Source organism: Spermophilus citellus, assembly GCF_964194105.1.
Source record: "Spermophilus citellus genome assembly, chromosome: 15".
NCBI lineage: Eukaryota > Metazoa > Chordata > Mammalia > Rodentia > Sciuridae > Spermophilus > Spermophilus citellus.
This window is the reverse complement of record NC_138195.1, coordinates 66944992-66969600: the sequence shown is the minus strand read 5'-3', so window position 1 is coordinate 66969600 and position 24609 is coordinate 66944992. Positions and strand designations below refer to the sequence as shown.

At 52.7% G+C, this 24609-nt stretch overlaps 2 protein-coding genes across 3 annotated transcripts in view; one reads left to right on the top strand and one right to left on the bottom strand.

Moving 5' to 3' along the window:
• Positions 1-24609, top strand: part of SLIT1 (slit guidance ligand 1) — a 154571-nt gene that overhangs the window by 99613 nt on the left and 30349 nt on the right. The window contains exons 6-23 of one of the 2 annotated variants that reach the window (XM_081267070.1): positions 589-660; positions 1136-1207; positions 1723-1886; positions 4565-4712; positions 5075-5146; positions 5477-5548; positions 7664-7735; positions 8390-8533; positions 14945-15108; positions 15586-15609; positions 15735-15879; positions 16456-16530; positions 16705-16848; positions 20590-20733; positions 21026-21192; positions 21646-21778; positions 22403-22471; positions 23668-23739. In XM_081267070.1, the coding sequence (XP_081123196.1) occupies positions 589-660; positions 1136-1207; positions 1723-1886; positions 4565-4712; positions 5075-5146; positions 5477-5548; positions 7664-7735; positions 8390-8533; positions 14945-15108; positions 15586-15609; positions 15735-15879; positions 16456-16530; positions 16705-16848; positions 20590-20733; positions 21026-21192; positions 21646-21778; positions 22403-22471; positions 23668-23739 (1953 nt within the window). Of the gene's footprint in view, positions 1-588; positions 661-1135; positions 1208-1722; positions 1887-4564; positions 4713-4996; positions 5147-5476; positions 5549-7663; positions 7736-8389; positions 8534-14944; positions 15109-15585; positions 15610-15734; positions 15880-16455; positions 16531-16704; positions 16849-20589; positions 20734-21025; positions 21193-21645; positions 21779-22402; positions 22472-23667; positions 23740-24609 lie in introns of those variants that run through there. The other variant, XM_081267069.1, reaches the window with a different exon arrangement.
• LCOR (ligand dependent nuclear receptor corepressor) overlaps positions 11462-24609 on the bottom strand; it is a 180466-nt gene continuing 167318 nt past the window's right edge. Inside the window, exon 9 of the mRNA XM_081267061.1 lies at positions 11462-12946. Coding sequence (XP_081123187.1) covers positions 12925-12946 — 22 coding nt within the window. The 3' untranslated portion in view covers positions 11462-12924. The remainder of the gene's footprint in view (positions 12947-24609) is intronic.

Sequence of the window (24609 nt, the reverse complement as noted above, 5' to 3'; positions counted from 1 at the left end):
TAAGGATCTAGCTTAGCCTGGAACTCGTCATCCTCCTGCCTCAGCCTCCAGCTGGAATTACAGGCTTATTATTCAAATTATTCTGGTCCAGGCTAACCTCCTCCCCAAGGTCTGATACGGCAGGGTGGCAAGTGCTTGGCACAAGCACCCCTCCCCTGCCTGTGGCAGACATTAATAATCGATCACTGCACTCATTCCCGCAGGGCTCAAAGTACTGCTCTGAAAGCAGCTCCCCAGGTAGCCACCGCTACTCAGTGTCCTTGGCTCCTGTGGAAATCTGCTGCCAGCTCTGGCTGCCCCTGCTTCTGTGTTACTCTCTCTCATTTTTCAGCTGTCAGCACCCTCTAAGTGGTTTCCAAAATTTGAGGAAGGACTACAAGGTTGAGGAGAGGGATATAACTTTTATATATTTTATATTTGTTGTCCTAAGTGAAAATAAAAAGAAATTCAGCTTTCATTAATGTTTACAATTTGGATTGATGTGCCTGTCAAATGTTGGGGTCCTGCCTCTTGGAGTGCTGGCTCACAAGGTTGGGACACCCCTGTTCTAGGCCGTGTGCCCCCCCACAACCCTCCTTTGCTTCACAGACAGCTGGACAAGAACCATATCAGCTGCATCGAGGAAGGAGCCTTCCGGGCCCTGCGGGGGCTGGAGGTGCTGTAAGTAAACTTGAGTGTGGAGCCAGGGGTACAGGAGGCAGAGACCCTCTCTTCTGGAACTCCCCAGCCCGAGGGTGGGAAGACACAGCCCCTGGGGGAAAGGCCTGTAACCGTGGTCTCTGGAGTGTCCGCCAGGGACCTGGAATGCCTGCCCCTTTTCCCTCTGGGCCTAAACCTTGCCCTTGCTTCCAAACAACCCCGTCTGCGACACATGAGTTCCAGACCCCCCCATCTGACTCCCTGTCCTCCCAGAGCTGGACTGCATGGTGCGTCCCCCAGTCACTGTCCCAGCTCAGGGGGTCCCCCTGGAGGGTCCATGCCTTGTGCTCTTTGATATAACCCTCTGGCCAGCCCAGTGCTGGTCTTCCCTGAAGGTGGACCATGGGACGTGACGTGAGAGCCTCCCATTCATTAGCAGAAAGGCCCTGCCCCAGGTAATGGGCAGATGCTGAGTGACTCTGGTCTGTCCCTTTAGGACCCTGAACAACAACAACATCACCACCATTCCCGTGTCCAGCTTCAATCACATGCCCAAGCTGCGGACCTTGTGAGTTAGCTGGGGGCAGCAGGGTGTGCAGGGTCCCCGTGTGGGCTGATGTGCAGGGCAGGCTGTGGGGAGGAGGCCAGGGTGGCCGCACCGACGCCAGCCCAGGAGCTGCTCACGGGGGTCTCAGCAGGAGGGGCTCTGAAGTTGCAGGCTCCCAGCGTCTTTTACAGTTGAGTTTTCCGGAAAGTCAGTGACTCGTTATGTGTTGGAAAATGAGCTGGGTGATTGGGAGGCGGATCCGTGTGAGCTCAGGGACATGAATCAGGTTCGCTGGGCACACTCCAGCTTCAGATGTGTCGAGAGCGGTTGGAGGGAAGGTGTGGGGAGCCACCCTGGACTTCCTGTGGCTGTGGGTGAGCTACAGGCTGGAGCTGAGCTGCCCGAGGGTGGAGACTGAGCAGCAGAATCCAGCCTCTAGCAGGCTCAGCCTCCAGCAGACTCAGCCTCCTGCCTGGGGTCGGAGTTCCCACTGTTCCGTGGCATTGGAGGTTGTGAGCCACCCTGTCCTCCTGCAGCCGCCTGCACTCCAACCACCTGTTCTGTGACTGCCACCTGGCCTGGCTCTCACAGTGGCTGAGGCAGCGGCCAACCATCGGGCTCTTCACCCAGTGCTCGGGCCCTGCCAGCCTGCGTGGCCTCAACGTGGCCGAGGTCCAGAAGAGTGAGTTCAGCTGCTCAGGTAGGTGCAGGCCCTGCCCAGGCCCTCAGCTGCCCGTCACCTCCTGCCCCACCCACTGCCTCCTCCTGCCACCGCCTCAGTTCCCTCCCATTTCTTAGCACCCGGCCACCACTGCCTGTGGGCCTCAGTCACCACTGCTTGTCCCTGACGCTGCTTCCCCCAACCCACCGCCATTTTCTCCTGTGACCACCTGTGACCGTGCGTTGACGCTGCCTGCTGGTCTCCTCCCGTCCTCCACCCATCACCCTCTGGACCACGCGTCCCCTGGGCCCCGTCTCTTCCCTCCTGTCATCTCTCTTGTCTTGCTTCCTTCCCTGCCTTCCTCCTCCCCTGACTCCTTCTCTGTCCCAACCCTTACTTCCTGAGTCCACTTGCTGCATGTCATCCCCTCCTGTCCCTCACCCCCTCCCCTGCCCCCTACCCCCTCCTCCCCCACCTCCCCCTGCTCCCCTGGCAGGTCTTAAAATTCGCCCTGAGCCTTGGTGCCAGGAGAGGGGCCCTGCGCCTGTGCCCCTCCTCTTCCTCTTGCCCCCCCCCCCCGCCCACTTTGTCTCCATGCTGCAGAAGGCCCAGAAGAGCCCGCAGCCTGGGCGGTCCCTGCTGCGTGTACTCATGGCCCTCCAGAGCTGCCCTCAGCCCGCGGTCAGCCTCCCCTTCCTGGCCTCAGGCCCCCACTCCCTGCCCCCAGCTCTGCGTCCGCCTCTCCTTGCTGCCAGAGCCTCCCACCCCTGCCTTCTCGAGCTTCTCCCCTGTCGGCTGCACCCTTCCCTCCTGTGGCCTGCGGGCCCCTCCTCACCCCACAGAGCCTGGGGAGCCTTCTCTGATCCCGGATGAGGTCCCCAGATAGATGGCAAACTCCGTGAGCTCGTGGAACAAATAGGGTGACGCGTTTCTGCCCATGTCCTCACACTGGGCCTGTGCTTGGTCAGGGAATGGTCAGGAATGGAGTGAGGGGATGTAAGGCTGCCCGTTTCTCCCACACCTGGGGGCTCTGGGCCTGCCCGCCTCTTGAGTGCTGAAGGACAGCATCTGCTGGGCTTGGGGGGCCTCAGCGTGAGTCTTCGGTGTGGCTGTCACCTCCTCTGAGCACTGGAGTTACCTAGGACCAGACTATAACACTGCCGTGAGTGTGAGTGTGCGTGTGCAAGGGAGAGAGTGCGTGTAAAAGGGAGGGTGTATGCACAGGAGAGTGTGGGTGGGAGTGTGGGAGAGTGGTGTGTGCTTGTGAGTGTTCACACAGGGGTGTGCTGTGTGAGAGGAGCCAGGCCGGAGATGCACCTCTAAGCAGCTGCCGTACTTTTGGTGACTGGGTCAAGATAACGCGGGCAGCTTTATCTTGGAATGCAGCCTCTCTCTGCGTTGGAACACCTTGGCTTCTGCATTTCTTTGGACATGTTTCCTCCCCTGGAATCCGTGCACCCTGGCAGCCACATTCCTGAGGAGGATACTGTCATAATTTGCCCTGGCTCCTTATAGCCTTGTCTCATTTGGTCCTGTGCCCACCATGTGGGTTAGCCAGGAAAAGTATGAAGTGCTAGAAGGTTGGCAGGAGTGTAAATTGCTCATCCACCTGGCAGAACTGTGTAGCAGAATCCGTGAAAGTTCCACACGTGTCTACCCCATGGCCCTGCCACTCCACTGCCAGGGGTGTGCACTTGTTCTGCACAAAACACCAGAGAACATTCATGACAGCTTATTTTTGCAATAGCCCAAAGCTGGAGACAATGCAAATTTCCACCAACAGGACACCGCCTGGCTTAGCCTCCAGAAGGTAGTGGGTTTACTAATTATGATATGCACATATAATGGAGTACTACTCAGCAACAAAAAAGAATTATTGATACTCAACAACATTAAATCTCAAAGATTTTATGTTTGGTGAAAAAGCCACACACAAAAGAGAATCCACAGTATGATTTCATGGATGTGAAATTCAGATAAGCAGAACAAACCTGTGGTGACAGGCATCAGAATAGGAGTTGCCGTGGGGAAAGGGCAGGAGGGACCCTCCTGGACGATGGACATGTTCCATGTCTGGGCGGTAGTTCTACCAGGTGCATGCTGAAGGTGGTGCACTTTATGTTTCTAATGACTGCACTTTTTTAAAGTGTGGGCTCTTTACATCAGACACTGGGCTTGGTCCTGGGTTCGCTATTAATTCAGTTGAGTAAATGTCAACCAGTTGATGAATGCTGAGGGGACTCGGTTTCCTCACCTGTACAATGGCAACAACACGCTCCTCGCAGGGCCGAGCAGGGCTGTGCAGGAAGGCTGTGTGGCCACCCTCACCGTAGCACACGGTGCAGCCTGAATGCTTGGTGCACGTGGTTGTCCCGCTCCTGTGTGGGCCGTGGGAACTCAGAGGTGTTAAGTGACACAGATTAGAAACTGAAGCTTCAGCTGTCTGCGCCCAGATCTCCCAGGGGACGAGTCACACTCTGGTGCAGCTCATTTTGATTGAATTCAGCAAACATCTGACCAGTACCTGCTGGTTGACCAACGCCCAGAGTCACATCCAAGTTGGGAATCTCTGACCTCCTGTGCCCTTGGCAACCTCTCCTGGTCCATCCTCATCCACAGAAACTGCCACTGCACACCCCTATCCTACCCGATGGTCTGGGTCTGGGGAGGGGATGCTGATGCAGGCCACCTGAGGTCACAGCCCCCTGTTTCTGCAGGCCAGGGGGAGGCGGGGCGCGTGCCCTCCTGCACCTTCTCCTCCGGCTCCTGCCCCGCCATGTGCGCCTGCAGCAATGGCATAGTGGACTGTCGTGGCAAAGGCCTCACGGCCATCCCCGCCAACCTGCCGGAGACCATGACCGAGATGTGAGTAAGGGACACGAGCAGGTGCTGGCCCAGGGCTCGCCCTGAGGCGCTGGAGTGGCAGATGGGGAGACACAGTGTGCCTCCGCAGGACTGAGCTCTCTGCCCAAGGCTGGGGGCCTCCAGAGGGTTGGGGAGAGGTGTCCCTCCGTGGTCCATCTGTCCAGCATCGCTGGCCGGTCGGCCAGAATGGGTTTAGTATTAGCATCACTGTGAGCCCCTTTCTGCCAGGGAAGCCTGGGGAGATGGACACGGAAGGGTGCAGGGGGCTGAGGCAGAGGCTGGTGTGGCTGGGTGAGCCCACAGATGGCAGCTGAGGCCCGGCGACCTGGACCTCACCTTCCCTGTTCTTGTGTTCTCTGCAGCCGCCTGGAGCTCAATGGCATCAAGTCCATCCCCCCGGGAGCCTTCTCTCCCTACAGAAAGCTGCGCAGGATGTGAGTCCCCCCTCCAGGGCAGGGCACGAGTCTGTGGTCCCAGACACCGAGATGGCGTGGCCCCCCTGCCTGGCAGGGTTGTCTGAGGCCTGAGTGGGGTCGGCCCCCATTTCAGCGTGGGCACCGACAGGAGCAGTTAGGGATGAGACCTGGCCAGGACGTCGATGGCGTCGATGGCTTCCTGGGCGGCAGAGCCCCCCTCGGGCGCAACACTCAGACTGCACAGAACAAGAGTGTCCCGGGGTGTTCGGGGTGTTCGACGGGGTGGGGGAACTGCCCTCCCAGGGGTGGCGCGCAGGGGTCAGCTGCCCTCTCCGCTCGCCTTTGCAGAGATCTGAGCAACAACCAGATCGCAGAGATCGCGCCCGACGCCTTCCAGGGCCTCCGCTCCTTGAACTCGCTGTGAGTAGCCCCAGAGGCGCCCTGGGTGGTCCAGCCTGTCGCCAGGGCCCCTCCTGTGCGCGCTGGGAGGAGCAGGGCCACGTGTCCCTCCGCACAGCCCCGCCCACCCTGGCCCCAGCGGGGCTCCCTCTGGCTGCAAAGTCCGGGTTTGCAGAGCAGGAGGACCCTCCGCTGCGCAGGAGGAAGAGGCCACCCAGAGCCGAGGGCGTGGAAAGCCAGGGAGGCCGTTGCCCCTGAATACCGGGATGCTCTGCCCGTCAGGGTGGAGATCTCCCCAGATCTCTTTGTGGCAGAAAACTTGGTCCCTCCTCCCCTTAGAAGGCTGCTGAGCCTTCCCGTGACCCTCACAGGAACAGTGGCCACCAGGTCCAGTGGGGACACCTGCCACACCTGGCTGTCTTTCATCCCAAAGGCCCTTGACCCCAAGATGTGGGTGACGCGGGTGGTGTTTCCCCTCCTCTAGGACATGTCAATCTAGGAACATCCTCATCACTGACTTCCCAGGGAGGCTTGTTCCCACCCCCAGGGTCACCAAGTCCCTGACTCTCTGAGGTCCGGGGCACTTTTTCCATAGGGAGATCACACTACAGCCAGGGGAGCTCCCCATGGGGAGGAGCCGTTTGTCACTCTTAGGACTGGGTGTTTCCACCAGCCCTCTGATAGCACTGGACACATGGTGGCATTGAGGTCTGGTGAGTACAGCAGAATGGAGGCCCCCTGCCCCTTGGAGAGTACAAAGAGGCTGCCAGCTCTTGGTCTGCTGTGCATGCTGCCCTCTTCCCTTGGAGCAGAGTCCAGGGTGTAGAGAGGCCAATTGTGAATGATGCCTCTGAGGTTGTGCAGTGTGTAACCTACACAGCTGGGCATGACAACCTGATGATAGATCACTGTCACGAAGATTAGATCCTGGAGGTGGCCTGCCACCACGCAGAGCTTTTCCTCTGAGAAATGAATACAATTCTCTTACATCAGATCATACAGTCTGAAAGGATAAAAGGTGACAGTAACCCACTTCAGTGGGTCTTGGTTGCTCATGGGTACCTGGCCACAGCTGCTTCCCTGCCATATGGGAGCTTGCCTGCTGAGATCACGCAGACAGATCCTGTACTCATCTGTGCCCACCTTGGCCAGGCCTGACCTTGTCACCTGCTTTCCCTCCACTCCACTCTCCACGCAGCAGCTCGAGGGATGTGTCTGAAATGAGAATCTGATCATGTCTCAGAGATTTTCCTGGTGCTGGCTGGGTGAAGTCCATGCTGCTGCCCATTTGTTCCCCCCACTCAAGCCACACCAGCCTTTTCAGCTCTATGTGATCCACCCTGGATCCCACCACAGGGCCTTTGCTCCTGCTGTGCCCTCCCCCAGGAAGAGTCTTGAAGCCACATTCGAAGAGATAGCAAATAGTTTTTACTCTGAATGTGTAAAAACAGGGTGGATTGTGGGGGTGACCAGGACATTGGGAATAAAACACCCCCAAAGTCCTTTGGTGTTTTTTCCCTTGTCTTTCTCACTGTCTGCCAGAACATATCTTTGCCTACATTTTTTTTTAAATGTTTGCTTTTGCCCGCCCTGATTATATATGGAATTCATTCATGCTCAGTTCAGAAAACTTTGCAAATACCAAACCATACACACACACACACACACACACACACACACACACACTTGCAGTGCCCACCAGCTGGGTTTCGCACTGCATGTGCTGTCTGCATTCTATTTTTTCTCTCTGTAGTTCTCTGAAAATATGCTAATTAGTCCTGCCTGTGGGGCTTCCTCTTGTCTGACAGTCTCCTTTTGAATCCTGAACCAGGTTAATTTCCCACGAGTTTCCCCGGAAGGGCCCCTTTTGAAGGCTTCTGTGGGGCCCTGTATATGGGGGCAGGGGGACAGGGCTGCCCCTGGGGATCACAGCCCCCTCCAGCCCAGAGGGTACCTTTGAGCAAACTGGAAACGCGTGACGCTTTTGGAAGACACTCTACTGCCATCTGCTGGCAAGTTCCCATAGCAAATGTGCACGCTAGGCCGAGGGCACTGTGCCTGGTGATGGTGGGCCCTGGGAGGCTGCAGAGCTGTGCCCTCTGCCTCTAACCCTCCCTCTCTGCTGCCTCTCTCCAGGGTCCTCTATGGAAACAAGATCACAGACCTGCCCCGCGGAGTGTTTGGAGGCCTGTACACCCTACAGCTCCTGTAAGGACTTGGGTGGGGCCCAGGGAGAGCCCACGTTGCTCCTGCCCCCGCAGACTGCTCCTTTTAGTCTCTTTGGGGCACTTGAAACAGGAGCTTGGCTGACAGGTGACCCAGGAGGGCTGAAAGGCCACAGGGCTCGGCAGAGGCCAGACAGGGACGGGACTTAGAGGCCTGTCAGAACTGCTCACAGGACGTCAGAGCCAGAGGCCTACAATCCTGGGGCACACAGTGGCTGGGGACAGGGCTGTCTCCTGCAGAGACACCCAGGCCAGCTCTGCCTCTCGAAACCATATGTATTCAGAACCAGGATTCTCTCTCAGGACCAGCAGACCTGAATGCAAATGCCTTTGCCCAGCTCCTGGGGAACCCGCGGTTCTCTGGGATGAAGGAGGTGTCCCCCCAAATGCCTTCGGGTTGGAGCCTTGTCCTATGGTCTCCTGGAATCTCTCGAGGCACCTCTAGCAGGTCCTTGAACCGGAGAAGAGCCAAGGATGTCAGGGTCCCAGGTGTAAGAATGCAGTCAGATTTGCCGGCTCCCGGGCAGCAGGGGGCAGCTCCCCCAGATCACGCATGCCCAGGGCCAAGGAAGGTGCCAGGACGGGTGAGGAGTCCATCTCGGTCTCTCACTCACCCAGGCTCTGACTCTGCCCTCAGGCTCCTGAACGCCAACAAGATCAACTGCATCCGGCCCGACGCCTTCCAGGACCTGCAGAACCTCTCGCTGCTCTCCCTGTACGACAACAAGATCCAGAGCCTGGCCAAGGGCACCTTCACCTCCCTGCGGGCCATCCAGACACTGTGAGCACCCTCCCGCCCTCCTCCTTGTCTCCCTCCCTGCAGGCCTCTCAGCAAGAAGGCCCCAGCCAGGGGACCTGTGGGGGTTACAGCTTCCAGGTACAGATAGCTTCCTCCCCACCTGGGGTGGCCTCCAACAGAGGAAGGACCCAGGCTCCGGGTTAGACAACTGCGGGTCCTAATCCCAGCTATTCCTCAGTGTGGCCCTGGGCAAGTGAGTTAGCTTCTCTGTGCCTCAATTTTATTTCCTCATAAAGTGAGGACATCAACTTCGTAGAGTTGTTGTGAGATTCAAGATGTTTGTAGGGAGCTCATGGTGAATGTTTGCTAAATGCCAGCTTCAGTTAAATAACCATCAGGATAGTAATGTAGCCCACGGATTCTAAGACCCGTTTCCACATTAATAGCTCTGGAGGTGTGTGCCTGTTACAGTGGATAGCATAGCATTTAATGGGCAGAATTTTGTTCTTTTTCGATAGTTCACAAAATAATAGCGCAGCTTACAATCGGAAATGTCAAACCAGATGAAATATAGTAAAAACGGTGATGATCATGGATTAAAAATTAGAGAGCAACAAATCGAGCCACTTGTTGTGATTCTTCGTTGTGGAAAATGACGAGCATATTAAAAGTAGCAGAGTGTTTTAGTCGGCTATTCTTCTGCTGTGAGTAAAAGATCCTACCAGCACATTGGTAGAGAAAGAAAAGCTTATTTGAGGGCTCACGGTTTCAGAGCTCTTAGTCCATAGAAGGCCGGCTCCATTCCTCGAGGCTGAATATCATGGTGGAAGAGCGCGGCCGAGGGAAGCAGCTCACAGGACAACCAGGAAGCAGAGGGAGACTCCACAGCCAGATACAAACATAGACCCCAAAGACATGTCCCAACGCCCACCTCCTCCAGCCACACCCCACCACTCAGGTACCACTCAGTTAATCCCTGTCCCAGGACTAATTCACTGATTGGGTTAAGACCCTCACAGCCCAATCATTTCTCCTCTGAACCTTCTTGCATTGTCTCTCACGTGAGCTTTCGGGGAACACCTCCCATCCAAACCATAACCCAGAGTGAACCCTCAGTATTCATCACCCAGCTGTAATTCCTGGCCAGTCTTGTTTTAGCGGTGACTCCCCACTTCCACGACACCCAAACTATTTTGAAGCAAATCCGTAGAGTTACTCTATGCAGACTTCATCCCTATCACTGAAAGAGAGGGTTCTTCAAAAGTATCCCCAGGGCTGGGGCTGTCACTCAGTGGCAGAGTCCTTCCCTGCATGCACCAGGTCCTGGTTCCCTCCCCAGCATTACACACACAAAATCAAAACAAAGCAAAGCAAAAGCCCAATATTAGTATCACATCGAAAAGCAATTTCTTAATTTCATCAAATATCTAATTAGTGTTTGGACTTCCTGGGTCTCATTTATATTATACAACTTTTTAGTAGTTCAATGGAATCCAGATTTAAATAAGACCTGGCAACACAATCTGCTGCTACTGGTGGACATGTCCTTTAGGTCATTTTTTTTTTGTCAATAGGTGTCCTCTTCATATCTCACCTCCCCCCTCTCTCTTTGGGGGATCCCTAGGGATTGAACCTCAGGGTGTTTAACTACTGAGCTACATCCATCCCTTTTTATGTTTTATTTAGAGATTGAGTCTCCCTACGTTACTTACAGCTTCGCTAAGTTGATGAGGCTGGCTTTGAACTTGTCATCCTCCTGCCTCAGTCTCCTAAGCCACTGGGATTACAGGAGTGTGTCAACAGGCTGGGCTCATTCTCCTTTTTTCCTTGCAATTTATTTGTTGAAGACACTGTGTGCTGGGTTCTGTCGAGTTTCCCAGTCTGGACTTGGCTGACCGCATCCTTGTGGGACTGAGACAGAGTGGCCTATGTCCTGCCAGGTGGAAGACCTATGTTTAGTCAAGTTCAGGTTTAGACAATCAATGATTTGTTTTCTGGCAAGAGGATTTCCAAGGTGGGATTGTGCACTCTGATCAGGAGGCACGAGATGCCTGTTGCTGAATCCAGTCTTAAAAATTAGGATCAGGTCCTCGTTCCCCCTGTGTTGAAGATTAAAACCCAAGAAACACCAAGGCAAAAGCGAAAAAGTTTTATTTAAAGGATAGAAGAGAGAGAGAGAGAGAGAGAGAGAGAGAGAGAGAGAGAGAGAGAGAGATTCCTCCAGCAAGGAGGGAATCCAGAGCTGGTGCCTGAGGGAGTGGGGGTATCCTGCCCCTGTTATAGATTTTAGGTTTCCTTTCTTCTCATGCCCCCCCTCCCATCTAAGTCCTTTTGAACTGGCCCCCATCTTCCCGACTTTGACTGCCTCTCCTTTGTTCTTATCTCATGCCTCTTTTTGTAATAAAAACAGTCATTGATCTCAATGCCCAATAATTCACCAGGGACCCTGAGAATGGTGTAATTGGATCCTAACGTTCCTTCTCCGTTTGGTGATGCTGTGTGGTTAGGCTTCAGGAAAGAGCCCTACCCTTTTAGCTGTAATACTTCTGCATGGGGCAGCTTCTCGTCTGCTGCATGGTTAACCCAATACTTAAGGGTTCTCCTTCCTGCTGCCCCTTTGGTACTGAGCCTCTGGCTGGCTGGGTGTTCTGACCGTGAGCCACATTGTGTGAGCATTTTGTGAGCATTGATTCTTAATGTCACCACGGCCTTCACTGTTGTCATCCCTGCTGGGTGGTGCACCTCTTAGGTGGGCGCCGGGAGAGGTTCCAGATTGATTGAGTAGAGGGCACAGAGCCTCTTCCTGGGGACTCTGGATATCAGTGGGACGTCAGCCACAGGGACAAACTCATGAGAGCCCTCACATTCACCTGTAGCCTGAGTCCTGCTAATTAATTCAGTTATAGCCAGAGAGAGGAATCTGGGGCCTCATGGGAAACCTTACCAGGTATGTGAAATTAAAGGTCACAGGGGGACACCAGCAAGGAAGGTTGTTTTGAGCAGATGGTGGAACTTCTGAGAGAAATGTGCTAAGGAGATTTAAAGACCAGGAACCACACACAGGAAAGCTGCGGAGATAGGGGATGGGACGGAGGGACTCAAACAGGCAACTATAGCTCTTTGCATATGTTATTTAGTTCCACACTTAAAATACCCCTAGTGAGGTAGGGTCTATTGCCCTTGATTTCACTTGTAAGAAAACTGAGGCAGGGAGAGATTATGTCAGTCACCAAGGACCCAGAATAGCTCACAGAGATTTGGTCTCCAGCACCTCTTCATCATCACTCAGAAATCAGCTTGCTCCCTCGATCACCCTTCCTCTGCAGGACAGAGCTCGTTGTTTAAGGCTGTGAAGCAAAACTGAACCTCATGAGGCCCTTTTATAAATTATCAACCAAAGTACAATTTGGAAGAAGAATACAAGAAATACTAATCCAAGGAACAGCCAGACATTCTCCTCAACTCTGGACTGCCCCCCAACTCCTTGACTTGAGTCTTGTTTTATCACACCTGAGCCCTTAAATTCATCAAATCTTGCTAGATTTGTCCATAGCTCCAAGGTTTGTGACCAAGTACTTTGTGTCATGATACTGATATTAATTTTGCTAAAGTTTTACTTGTCCCAAGAGATTTGTCAGCTTTTTAAAATATCTGCCAGGTAGTCCCAGCGCACACCTGTAGTCCCAGCTACGGGGGAGGCTGATGCGGATGGGTCTCTGGAGCCCAGGAGTCCCAGGCCACCCTGGGCAGCGCAGTGAGACCCGTTTCTCAAACTCAAAACAAGACAAAACCAAATAACCCAGCCTTATTTATGTGTAGCTTACACACAGAAAGCCCACCTATTCTAGATGCACAGTTCAGTGACCTTTATAGTCAACCCCCAGAGTTATTCAACTATCACCACCATCCAATTTTAGAACATTTCCACGGCTCCTCCCTCAGTCCCTTGTACGCATTTGCAATCGATCCCCACTTCCAGCCCTGGCCCCAGGAGACCCCTCTTCTATGCTCCGCTCTGTAGATTGCACTTTCTGTCTGGTTCATCAAAAAGAATCATGCACCCACCGTCATCTGTGACTGGCCTCTTTCCCTTGGTGTCGTGTTTCTGAGGTTCACCGGTGTGTAGCGTGTCTCATTACTGTGTCCTTTATAATTGCCCCCAATTTTTCCATTATATCTGATAGTCCACATTTTGTTTATCCACTCCAGCTGATAAACCCTTGGATCTTTTCTGCTTTGGGGCCAGGATGAATAATGCTACTGTGAATATCTGCTTACAGATCTCTGGGTGGACAAGTGTTCTGGTTTCTTTGGGAGTTGCTGGCTCACAGGGTAAATTTATGTCTGATGTCAAGGAAAGCTCAGGCGTTCCCACAGTGACTGCAGCATTTAACGCCAGCGGTGTGTTCCAAGGGACCGAGCTCTCCACGATTTCACCAGCATTGTGTTGCTTGCCTTTAAAAAAACAAAACAAAACAAAAAGTCTCTTTTATTATAACCATCCCAATCTGTAGTATCTCATTGTGGTTCTTAATTTGCATTTTTTCAATGATTAATGATGCACAGCATTTGCACCCAAAGATTTCTAGCTGTAGCTCCCTGAAGCCTATTCCAAGAAAGTCAGAGAACCTCTTCCCTTCCTTCCACCATCAGAAATGTTCCCACAGTGGTGGCCACCTGGGTGGCAGATTTGGGGTTATCCTGTGCCAAGATTGTTCTTCTTCCTCCTGGGCCTTTGCTCTTTCCACCCTCTCTACTTGGTTGCTATTTAAATTTCTAATTTGTATCAAATGCTTAGGTTTATATGGCAGCCACTTGTCCCTGTGGGTGTGTGTGTGGGGGGGGGGGTGAGTTTTATAGCTTGCTTTTGACCCAAATGCTCTTAAAAGGATACGTCCATACCCCTGGGCCATTTGAATGTATGTGGAAACAGCAGGATTGACTTGGTTTTCTGCCATTATTGTGACAAAGGGGAGCAGTTAGCTCAGCAGAGGCTGGAGCACTAAGCACAAACAGATGTGGTCGGGCAGCTGGGGAGGGTCCTAAGCTGTCCCCAAATGCTGGTACTAGCTGCACACTCTACCCCGGAAGTCGGCAAGCTTATCTTCTCTGCAAATTGGCAATTTCAAATAAGGAATAAAAGTTGAGCTGGATGCAGAAAAGAGGGGAAGGCCCTGGCTCACCTGGTGGAACTGAGAGGAGCCAGATTTGGACAGGAAAATGAGAGAAGCCGGGGCTGGGGGAGGCCAACTTCCAAAGCAGGGGCCAGAAGGCAGAGCCTGGGAGGAGAGGGTCAGACAAGAGAGTGGCCAGCTTCTGAGCTGGGCTGGACACAGATACTGGACCGGAGTTCTCCTCAATTTGGAGAGTTCTGCAGCACCTGGCGGGGGCTGGGCTGAGGCCAACACATGAGATGACCTGAAGGGTACTCTGAGATGAAGGAGAAGTGGCCACAGTATGGCGAGTGCCCCAGAGCTGGCCCTGGCCCTGTCACTCATTACCTCTCAGGTAGGTAGCCAGTCTCCACTGTCTCCTCTGGGACAGCCATGAGCAGGGTGTGCCCATGTGGTGGTGGCCCAGATGCAGGTGGGCAGAGCTGCTGCTGCACTGGTTCAGATGTGGCTGGCCTGAGCCTGCTGGGGGCAATCAGGACCCACAAATGGGAACACCATGTTGGTCACAGCCCATCATCTGTCAGCTGTTCCCCACATCACCATCTGCACCTGCTGGTAACACAGGCAGCCAGGCAAGGCGGCCCCAGCGATCCCCCAGAAAGCAGCTACTCGGTAATGTTTTCTTAGTTTTCCTTGTGTGGAGAAATGGCCTGTAAGCTTTCCAAGGAGAGGCCTTGACCCTGTGACCTGGTTGGGGATAGTGACTCTGGGTGCAGCGCGTCAGCTCTGGCAGGCCCAGCCTTGCCATCTCAGTCATGGCCCCCTCTTGGAGAATGGCTATGGAAGACGGACTGCTGCTGCCCAAGTCTGCAGGAGAAGGAACGGTCAGGGCCCGTGGCTGCTGGGGAGGTCTGAAGGCCATGGCCTGAGGTGGCATCGATGTTCCTGAGTTCCCTCACCTTTTCCAGGCCTTGTCTGTGAATGAACAAGGGTGTTCTGTCCAGATTCTGGGTCCCTCCTCCCTTCACTCATGCTTGTGAAGTGTCCCAGGCAGAGAGAGGGAAGGTGGGCTGGAAGAGGAGGAACAGAGTGAGGCGTGGAGGGACGCAGGAAGTTCAGCAACTCTTTCCCTTCCTGTGATGCACTGAGAGGCCTTATCCACGGGTGGCACGGTGCACCCTGGGGTCACCCCACCCTCACATACTCCAGGACCGGCCCTGGTCTTCTAGCCATGAGCAGCCACCTTGGCCCCAGCAGGCAGCCAGACCCCATGCAGGTAGAGGTGGGCACAGGTTTGCAGTCCTGGTCTCTGATGGCCAATTTGACCGGCTTTGGACAGGCATCTGGCCCAGAACCCCTTCATCTGTGACTGTAACCTCAAGTGGCTGGCGGACTTCCTGCGCACGAATCCCATCGAGACGAGCGGAGCCCGTTGCGCCAGCCCCCGGCGCCTGGCCAACAAGCGCATCGGACAGATCAAGAGCAAGAAGTTCCGGTGCTCAGGTAACTGCCTGCTGCTCTGTCTTCAGACTGCTCAGGGACCCCGTGATGATTCCTGAGTGGCTCCAAAGAGGGTGTCCTTGGGCACTTTGGAGTCAGGCTAGAGGGCGCAGGCCCCACCCTCTGTCCTAGGTTCAATGTTGGTTCATCCCCTCTTCATTGTACTGAGCCCTAGGAGGCCCGCGAGGTTTTGCAGTGGGCTAAGAGCCTCCTCAGACTTTGGGGCAGCTACAGCAAGGTCGGCGCAGTCCCCACTGTTCATTGCAAGTGAGAGGTCTCATTGGATGTGCTCCTCAGCACTGACCTGGGCGAGGAACACGAGGGCTCTGGAGTAAGGCTTCTGCATCAGGAGCTGGGAAGGTGGACTCAGGCCCTCATACCAGCCACCAGCTGCATTCCTGGGGTGCCTTCAGCCAGGTGGGACATGGGGCCAGGCCTGGCTGCTCCTCCATCATGACATTTCTCTGCTTCTCTCCCCAGCCAAAGAACAGTACTTCATTCCAGGTAGGAGTGGGGGCCAGCCTGGAGGGGCAGTGGCTGTGAGTGGGCCAAATGGGGGACTTGGAAGGCCCTGGGTTGGCCATGCTGCTTGGAGCCTGCCCTCTGCCCAGCTCTCCTTCTCGCCACAGGCACGGAGGATTACCAGCTGAACAGCGAGTGCAGCAGTGATGTCGCCTGTCCCCACAAGTGCCGCTGCGAGGCCAGCGTGGTGGAGTGCTCCAGCTTGAAGCTCTCCAAGATCCCAGAGCGCATCCCCCAGTCCACGGCTGAGCTGTGAGGGCCCTGACCCTGCACCGCCCCCCCCCCACTGAGCTCCCGTTCACCCCCAGGCCCCAGGCCCACTCCAGGCTTTCCCCTGTCCAGCTGTGTTTGGGGGACTTCAGGAGACATGAACCACAGCCTTCATCCCCATTGCCCACTGCTTCTGCCTCACAACCCCCTCGAAGCAGTCTCTGACACCAGGGAGGGCCACCATCCTGAACTAGGGGTGGCTTTCTTCAGTGATGCTTTTGTCTACCTTCAGGGACATGATTCCGTGAGCTCAAGTCGGGGCTTAACATCCTTTATTATTTTTCTCTATCTAAAAACATGAATTTGTGTAGATAAGTATAACGTGCTTGGATGCCTGCATGTCTCTGTCCTTTGTGTATACAAATTTTCATGACATTTTTAATGTTAAAAATCTGCCTGTTCACCTCTCCCCCAGTACCAGGCCCAGGCTTCCTTTGAGATGAGAACCACTGGCCTTGGCAGATACATCCATCAGGGAGTCCCCTCGGTCTGCGTCCCAGGGCAGAAGGTGCCTTAATACCCACCATTTATTTATTGGCATGTACCTGCCTCTTGCAGACGATTGAACAACAATGAAATTTCCATCCTGGAGGCCACTGGGATGTTTAAAAAACTTACTCATCTGAAGAAAATGTGAGTCACTTGTTGGTGGGAAGGTGCCCATCAGGATACTGGCCTGGGATGGGGAGGGAAAAGGCTGGGGTTGGGGGAGCTTCTCAAGGGGTCATGGGGTGTTGAGTGCAGGAAGGGAGGTGCTCCTGGGTGATGGTCATTTGAAATTCTCCCCCCACCCCGCTCCTCTCCCAGCAACCTGAGCAACAACAAGGTGTCCGAAATCGAAGATGGGGCCTTCGAGGGCGCAGCCTCCGTGAGCGAGCTGCACCTGACCGCCAACCAGCTGGAGTCCATCCGGAGTGGCATGTTCCGGGGTCTGGATGGCTTGCGGACGCTGTGAGTGTGCGCAGCAGGGGCACAAAGCCCAGCCACGGGGTGGGCATGCACTAAAGGGAAAGCTCGAGAGAGGAGGCAGATGGCCTTCCCCAGGCCCCGCTGCAGGACAGCTGAGGACCCTGCATGGTGGGGCAGGCATTCCCACATGGATGACTCGGTGGACAGGCCCATTCTCTTGTTCCTTGGGGCAAGTGCGATGACTGGTGAAGGGATGGAAAGATGGGGCCCTCCTGAGGTCCCCCTGCATTGCTCTGGGTCAGGCTACATGAATACAGCACAACTACAGGCAAGAGGGACTGGACAGCTGTGAGGGGACCTTGCCAGGTGACTTGGTGTAGCTAGAAGGGCAGGGTGGTACACTGTCCCTGGGATTCTCAGAGCCAGCCAGAGCCCAGGAGCTCAGTGGGCTTCAGGGTCATGAGCACTCTGTGACGCTGCAGGGAGCCCCTTTCCAGCCAGTGACCGTGCTCTTCAGGTGACCCTGTGGATGTTTAGTGTCCAGCAGACAGGTTGCCTCCCGGCCTTTCCACAGTGATGGGACTGTTCTGGGTCTACACTGTCCAATCTCCACATGGCTGTGGAGCCCTTATTTAATTTCAATTCATTTAAACTGAAATGACCACACATGCCTCGTGACCACAGTATTGGAAAAGGTGGCTCTGGCAAGCCACCGGCTCGGGCTGAAATCCCAGCTCTGCAGCAGGGTGTGGATTTGTCTTCTGAGCGTGTATCATTGCATTGGTGGAAGGTAAATGAACGTGCGGCAGGACTCCCTGTGGATCCTCATTTGTTTGTTTAACAAAAAGGGGATTTGATTAGGCTCTGTGTTTTGCAGCTTGATTCTTTCATTTGAGCGTATAGCCTGGCCATCTTTCCGGGCTGTTCCTGTCTAGCTGCCTCCTCCCTTCTTATATTTACCTACTGTTTTTTGAAAGAGGGTGCCCACGACCAGGACCAAGGCTACAAAATCACACGAGGGGCAGTGCAGACATAGCAAAGAAGTGCCCATGACCTCACCACTGACCAGAAAAGACTGCTGTTAATCATGGGTATTAACAACTGTCCTTCTGGTCTTTTATATACATATATCTACGTGCCTGCACCCACATTCATATGCTCATACGTACATATATGGAAATATAGCTCATCTGTGGAACCATCTCCACAGTCTATGTCATAAACATATCAGTTCTTGCCAAAAGTTTACCCCCACCCTCTTCATCATTATTATCACTAGTGTGATAAGAACACCTGAGATAAGATCTGCCCTCTTAGTCAATTTCCAAGTATATCCTACAATATCATTTGCTATGGGCACATGCTGTTCTGTAATGACGAGGAGCTGTTCATTTGTGTAATTGAAATACATTTTAATGGAACCCGACAATAAATTTTATCTAATAATCTTTTCCTTTAACATAATATGGGCACCTTTACCTATCATTAAATTTTCTTTTTCTTTTTTTTTTGAATTACTTATTTTTTTTAATTTTTTTTCTTCATACATTTTTTTACTTGGGTTTTTTGCATTATAATTCTTATTACACATACATACCACAATTTTTCATGTCTCTGTTTGTATATAAAGTAGGTTGACACCCAATTCGTGTCTTCATACATGTACTTTGGATAATGATGTCCATCATATTCCACCATCCTTTCTAATCCCCTGCCTTCTCCCTTTCCCTCCCTCCCCTCTTCCCTATACAGAATTCATCTATTCATCCTATGTTCCCCCTCCTTACCCCAGTATGAATTACTCTCCTTATATCAGAGAAAATATTTGGCATTTGTTTTTTTGGGATTGGCTAACTTCACTTAGCACTATTTTCCCCAACACCATCCGTTTACCTGTAAATGTCATGATTTTATTCTCTTCTATTGCTGAGTAATATTCCACTGTGTATATATGCCACATTTATTTTTTATCCATTCATCCACTGAAGGGCACTTAGGTTTAGCTATTGTGAATTGTGCTGCTATAAACGTTGATATGGCTGTGTCCCTGTAGTATGCTGTTTTTAAGTCCTTTGGGTTTAGTCTGAGGAGAGGGATATCTGGGTCAAATGGTGGTTCCAACCCAGATTTCCAAGATATCTCCATACTGCTTTCCATATTGGCGGCACCAATTTGCAGTCCCACAAGCAATGTGTGAGTGTGCCTTTTTCCCTGCATCCTCGCCAACACTTACTGTTATTTGTCTTCATAATAGCTGCCATTCTGACTGGAGTGAGATGAAATCTTAGAGTAGTTTTAATTTGCATTTCTCTGATTGCTAGAGATGATGAGCATTTTTTCATATATTTGTTGATTGATTGTATATCCTCGTCTGAGAAGTGTCTGTTCAGGTCCTTGGCCCATTTGTTGATTGGATTATTATTATTATTATTTTTTTTGGTGCTTAGCTTTTTGAGTTCTTTATATATCCTAGAGATTAGTACTCTATCTGATGTGTGAGGGGTAAAGATTTTCTCCCAGGATGTAGTCTCTCTGTTCACCTCACAGATTGTTCCTTTTGCTGAGAAAAAACTTTTTAGTTTGATTCCATCCATTTATTGATTCTTGGTTTTAATTCTTGCACTATAGGAGTCTTATTAAGGAAGTTGGGGCCTAATCCCACATGATAAAGATTAGGGCCTACTTTTTCTTCTATTAGACGCAGATAAATTTTCTTTTACAACATCAATTTGGAAGACTATATATTGTATCATCGCTGGAGATTTAGGCTGTTTCTGACTTCTTTATTTTGAGCAAGGCTGTGATCCATGTCTTCAGCATACCGTTCTGTGCCCACTGTGGTATTGAGGATTCCCTTTGGTGGAGTCCCCAGAGTGGACCAGCCAGCGGCAGGGGAGAGAGGCCTGTTGGAGACTGTGTACTCACCACACAACCAGGGAGGTCCCCAGCCATTGTGTGCCGCTGTGTGTGATAGTGGCCTCTCATCCACACTCCCGGCAACCCTGGCATCATCATTATTATTATTATTATTATTATTATTACTGTGTTTTTGATAATTTCTCAACTTGGCAGGCAGAAATGGAATGTTTCCTAGGTGTCCTTGCTTACTCATAAGGTGAACCTACTCCATGAGCATTACCCAGACCCTTTAGTTTCTCTCCTGACTGGCCTAGTCTGTTCCAGGCTTGTTTTCGGCTGTTTTTGTCTGGGCTGGGTTTCAGAGGGTGAACCTAGGCTGTTCCCAGTGCAGATGAGGAGGAAGGGCGTCCAGAAAGCCCTCTGGGTGGGGGTAGGGGTGGCCATGCAATGGAGCCATGTGAGGGGCCCTTGACCACGGTGGGGGCGACTACACCTGACCTCTGAGAAGATGGTCTAGGGCTGGGTGGACGTAGTATCCCAGGTCACGGCAGAGTTTAAACTGTGGGCAATCTGAAGATCACTAAGGAGCGTTAAACTGGAGAGGGACAAGATACTGGCCACTGGGTGGAGCATGGCCTGGAGATGGGGAGGAGCACTGGCCATCCAGGGAGTGAGTGACCGTGGGCTGCAGGGTATGACAGGGTAGACTGGAGGCGCACAGCCCAGGCACCCTTGAGGCAAGGTCTGGAGGTGGGCACAGTCGTTCGGAGCTCTTCCTCGTGTGCCCATGGCCATGGCCCCCGTTCCTGCTCTGCGGCTCAGAGCCTCTGGAGGAGCCTTGGGACCCACCTGGTGGTGGCCACCGCCGTGTGACCCAGGGGGACTGTGGCGGGCCACAGCCCAGGGCTCTCCCCTCCTCCGCAGGATGCTGAGGAACAACCGCATCAGCTGCATCCACAACGACAGCTTCACGGGCCTGCGCAACGTCCGGCTGCTCTCGCTCTATGACAACCAGATCACCACCATCTCCCCCGGAGCCTTCGACACCCTCCAGGCCCTTTCCACGCTGTAAGTCCCGGCCTCAGGGGACAGGCAGGATGGTGGCTCTGGAAGCAGCCATCCCTGGGGGCAATCTTGGGTGGGACCTCTTGGCTTGTTGGAACATGGCTTCCACCACTTTGGAATTCTGTCTCTCTCCCCCAAACTGACCCTCTGGGTAATGGTTGGTTGTGTGGGAAAGAGCCCTGGGTGCGTGGGGCCAGTAAGCGGCAAGTCCTACGGCAGTGGACGGAAAGGGGCCTTGCTAGGTCAAATGAAACTGGCCGGGTGTCTTGATGGCCCCACGTCCTGCCCCTTCCAGAAACCTCCTGGCCAACCCCTTCAACTGTAACTGCCAGCTGGCCTGGCTGGGCGACTGGCTGCGCAAGAGGAAGATCGTGACAGGGAACCCGCGATGCCAGAACCCAGACTTCCTGCGGCAGATCCCCCTGCAGGACGTGGCCTTCCCCGACTTCAGGTGTGAGGAAGGTAATACCCGGGCCCCATGGGCAGGCGAGAGGGTGAGCGGAGCCCAGCTAACTGGCAGGATGGGTCAGGAAGATAGGGAGTGTCAGGCAGCACTCTCACACGCCCCAAGGGAGGGACACAGTGGGGAGGGGAGGCTGGCTGATGGGGAGGGACACGGAAATTCCCCCACTTGGAGGTGTCTTTGTGTGGTTAGAGGAGGAGTAATTGCTTATAGCAGAAAAATTGGAAAGTACAGTAGAAGAAGTAGATAAACATTACCTATGATCCCATCACTCAGAAAATCAAGTAACATCTTGGTGCATTTTCTTTATGTAAGTATGTTTAACCCACAGACCTGCCTCCTAGCTGCTCCTGAGACTTATGGGGTCACCCTCTTGAGCTTGGCCCTGATTGCAGGAGCCCTAAAAAGTCCCATCCTCCTTGCTGACCAGGACTTCATCCCTTCCTCCCTAGGCCAAGAGGAGGGGGGCTGCCTGCCCCGCCCGCAGTGCCCCCAGGAGTGCGCCTGCCTGGACACTGTGGTCCGGTGCAGCAACAAACACCTCCGGGCTCTGCCCAAGGGCATCCCCAAGAATGTCACAGAACTGTGAGTAGTTCAGGGCCTCGCTGTTGATTCAGAGGAATACATTGCCTTTCTTGAGGCAGGAGGAGGAGGTGCCCCAGTGCAGGGCTGACTGGGAGGAGGGTCAGGGCTTTGCAGAAAGCACCAGTTCCAACGAGACTCGGATCTTTTCTTGGATTCCCTCTCTGAGGTCACCTGATGACACAAGTCTCCAGGTCGATGGCTTCATCCCATTAAACTAAGCTCTCCTTTAACAGAGGGAGTAACATTACCTTTTCCACGCATGAGTCTTCCCCTCTCATGAAAACTCTTACAAGTGTGATTTTTCTTAACTAGTGACATCATATTCTTCATGAGAACCGATGATGGTCTAAATGTCAAGTCCCCTTTTATTGGATATTTAATGGTTTCCATTTTGCTGTCATAAATAGCTCCAAGGTGAACATTCCTTCAGTGAAACCACGGCTTTGCCACTAGCCAATGTAACGGTGGCCTACTCACTCACCTGCCCTGCACCAACCCTGAGTATGGCAATGTGCCAGTCTCCGTTGATTTGGACTTGGTGTCTGAGCTCCTATGGGGCTGTGGATGTAAATGCAAGCAACAAATGAGAACGGGCAAACTCATGCTTCTGTGTTCTCTCTGTAGCTATTTGGATGGGAACCAGTTCACACTGGTTCCGGGACAGCTGTCTGCCTTCAAGTACCTGCAGCTCGTGTGAGTATTCAGGCTGCTTGAGTATCTCTGCCCTGCCTCAGAGGATATGCAGGCCATTGGCATCTAATTATCTTGGTTCCAGCTTTTCAGGAAGTTCCTTTTGGACAGATCCTGATTCTAAATCCCCTCTTCCCAGGGGAAAACACCTGCGCCAGAGCTGTTTTCCACCTAGTGGCCATGGTTGGGAATTACACCCTTCCTGCATGGTTGGGTCAGACCTGCCGTCTCTGTTCACAACTCCCCCATCCTCAAGGGGGATCAGGAAGTGTGGCCCCGGGGACCTGTGTCAGTCTGAGGACGGTTGTGACAGATCTGTACTTAGATAAGGAGCCCGTCCCAGAGTGCAAATTGACATCTTCCTTCCTTCCTTGAGAAACTCTTGCTATGCAAACAACATTTGCTAAACTAAATTGTGTGTTTAGATCACATTTTGGCACACGTTTTCTTGCTGTGGACTGGTAACAATAGGTTCAAAGACTGGCTAATTCCATTCTATAGAATCTTGTATCTCCAAATACCTGTCTTTGCTTAATGACCTCAAGAGTGTGTTTTGAGCCATCCAGTGGGGGTGGAGGTGGAAGAGCATGGTTGGTGGCTGGTGACTGGTGACAGAGAAAGAGAAAATACTGCAAGTCCCCAGGCTTTCTGTGGACTACTCTGATGAAGTTCCAACTGTGGCTAGGATACCCTTGAAGAGGTCAGGAGGGGACAGAGTGATACTGTCAGTGTGCCAGCTGCTGCAGGGTCACACAGGGTCTGCCTGTGCCCAGCTAGGTGGTCCCGGGTGAATTCATCACTCTGAGACTCCTGGTCTCCATCTGTAAAGTGGGGTTACTCTCTCCCTTGCAGAACTGCCAGGGGGGCTTGTGCACTAGCACACACCAGAGAGAAAGAGAGGACCACTGGCAGGGGGGAGGGGGAGGGGGCAGTGCCCTCCCCAGGAGCATTTCTGTGGTGAAAAGGGGGATAGCCAGCTCTTCCTGGAAAGGGGAGGGGCAAAGAAGGAAAGGTGGCAGAGAGGGACACCAGGGAATTCAAAGCTGTGAGCCCAGTGCGCCTGCCTCTCCACCCTTGCCCCACCAGAGCAGTGGAGCTGTGGTCCTCCTGCATGGGGAAGGACCAGAGCAGGTGGGGGAGGGCCCTGACCTGGGATTAAGTTCTCTCTTTGCAAATGATGATGCTCTTGCTTTTTCCAGGGACCTGAGTAATAACAAGATCAGTACCTTAAGCAATTCCTCCTTCACCAACATGAGCCAGCTGACCACTCTGTGAGTCCCAGCAGGGCCTGGGTGGGGGCATAAGGGGCTTGGCTTCAGCCTTATTATCCTGGGCATTGCTCCCTGGTTACTCACAGGACCATGTGCAGACTCCCTCCCCTGCAGAAAGACTTTTTAAAAACATCTCTCATTGTGTCTCCTCAGCCTTTTGTCTAAGATCAAGTGTAAATATATCTTTCTTTGTGAAATACAACACATATGGAAAAGTGAAAAAATATAAATGGCACCGTTTAACCAATAATCATCAAGCTAGCACATGTGTAGACACCTAAGTCAGAAACAGAGCCATGTTAGCACTTCAAAGCCCCGTCTCTACCTGTCATTACTGCTCCCTCTGTCCACTCCACCCGACATAGCCCCCGTCCTGACCTGATGATGATAACTTATTGATTTTCTCTGTAATATTGTCATCTACATATGCATTTCTAAACCTCACCATTTAATTCTACTACATTAAAACAAACAGAGCATTTTTTAAAAAATGTAAGCCAAATAGAAGCCCTTTTGCTGGACATTATTATGTCTGTGAGACCCATCCTGTTGTGTGTAGCTGTGGTCTAGTCATTTTCATTGCTGTTACTTTTTTCATTGCCATACTTCCCTCATTCACTCTATTATCAATGGGTATTGGGTCATTTCCAACTTGGCCTATTGTCAGCAGAGACTCTCTGAACATTTTTATGCACCTATCCTAAGAAATTTCATGTGATCTCTAATTATATTCCAAGTAATTTATCAGAAGGTATTAAGAGGCATCCCTTTTATTTTCCTGGTGCTTAAGAGAGCATCTCTTTTGGGACTGGGATTGTGGCTCAGCCATAGAGCACTCGCTTAGCACGTGCGGAATGCTGGGTTCAGTCC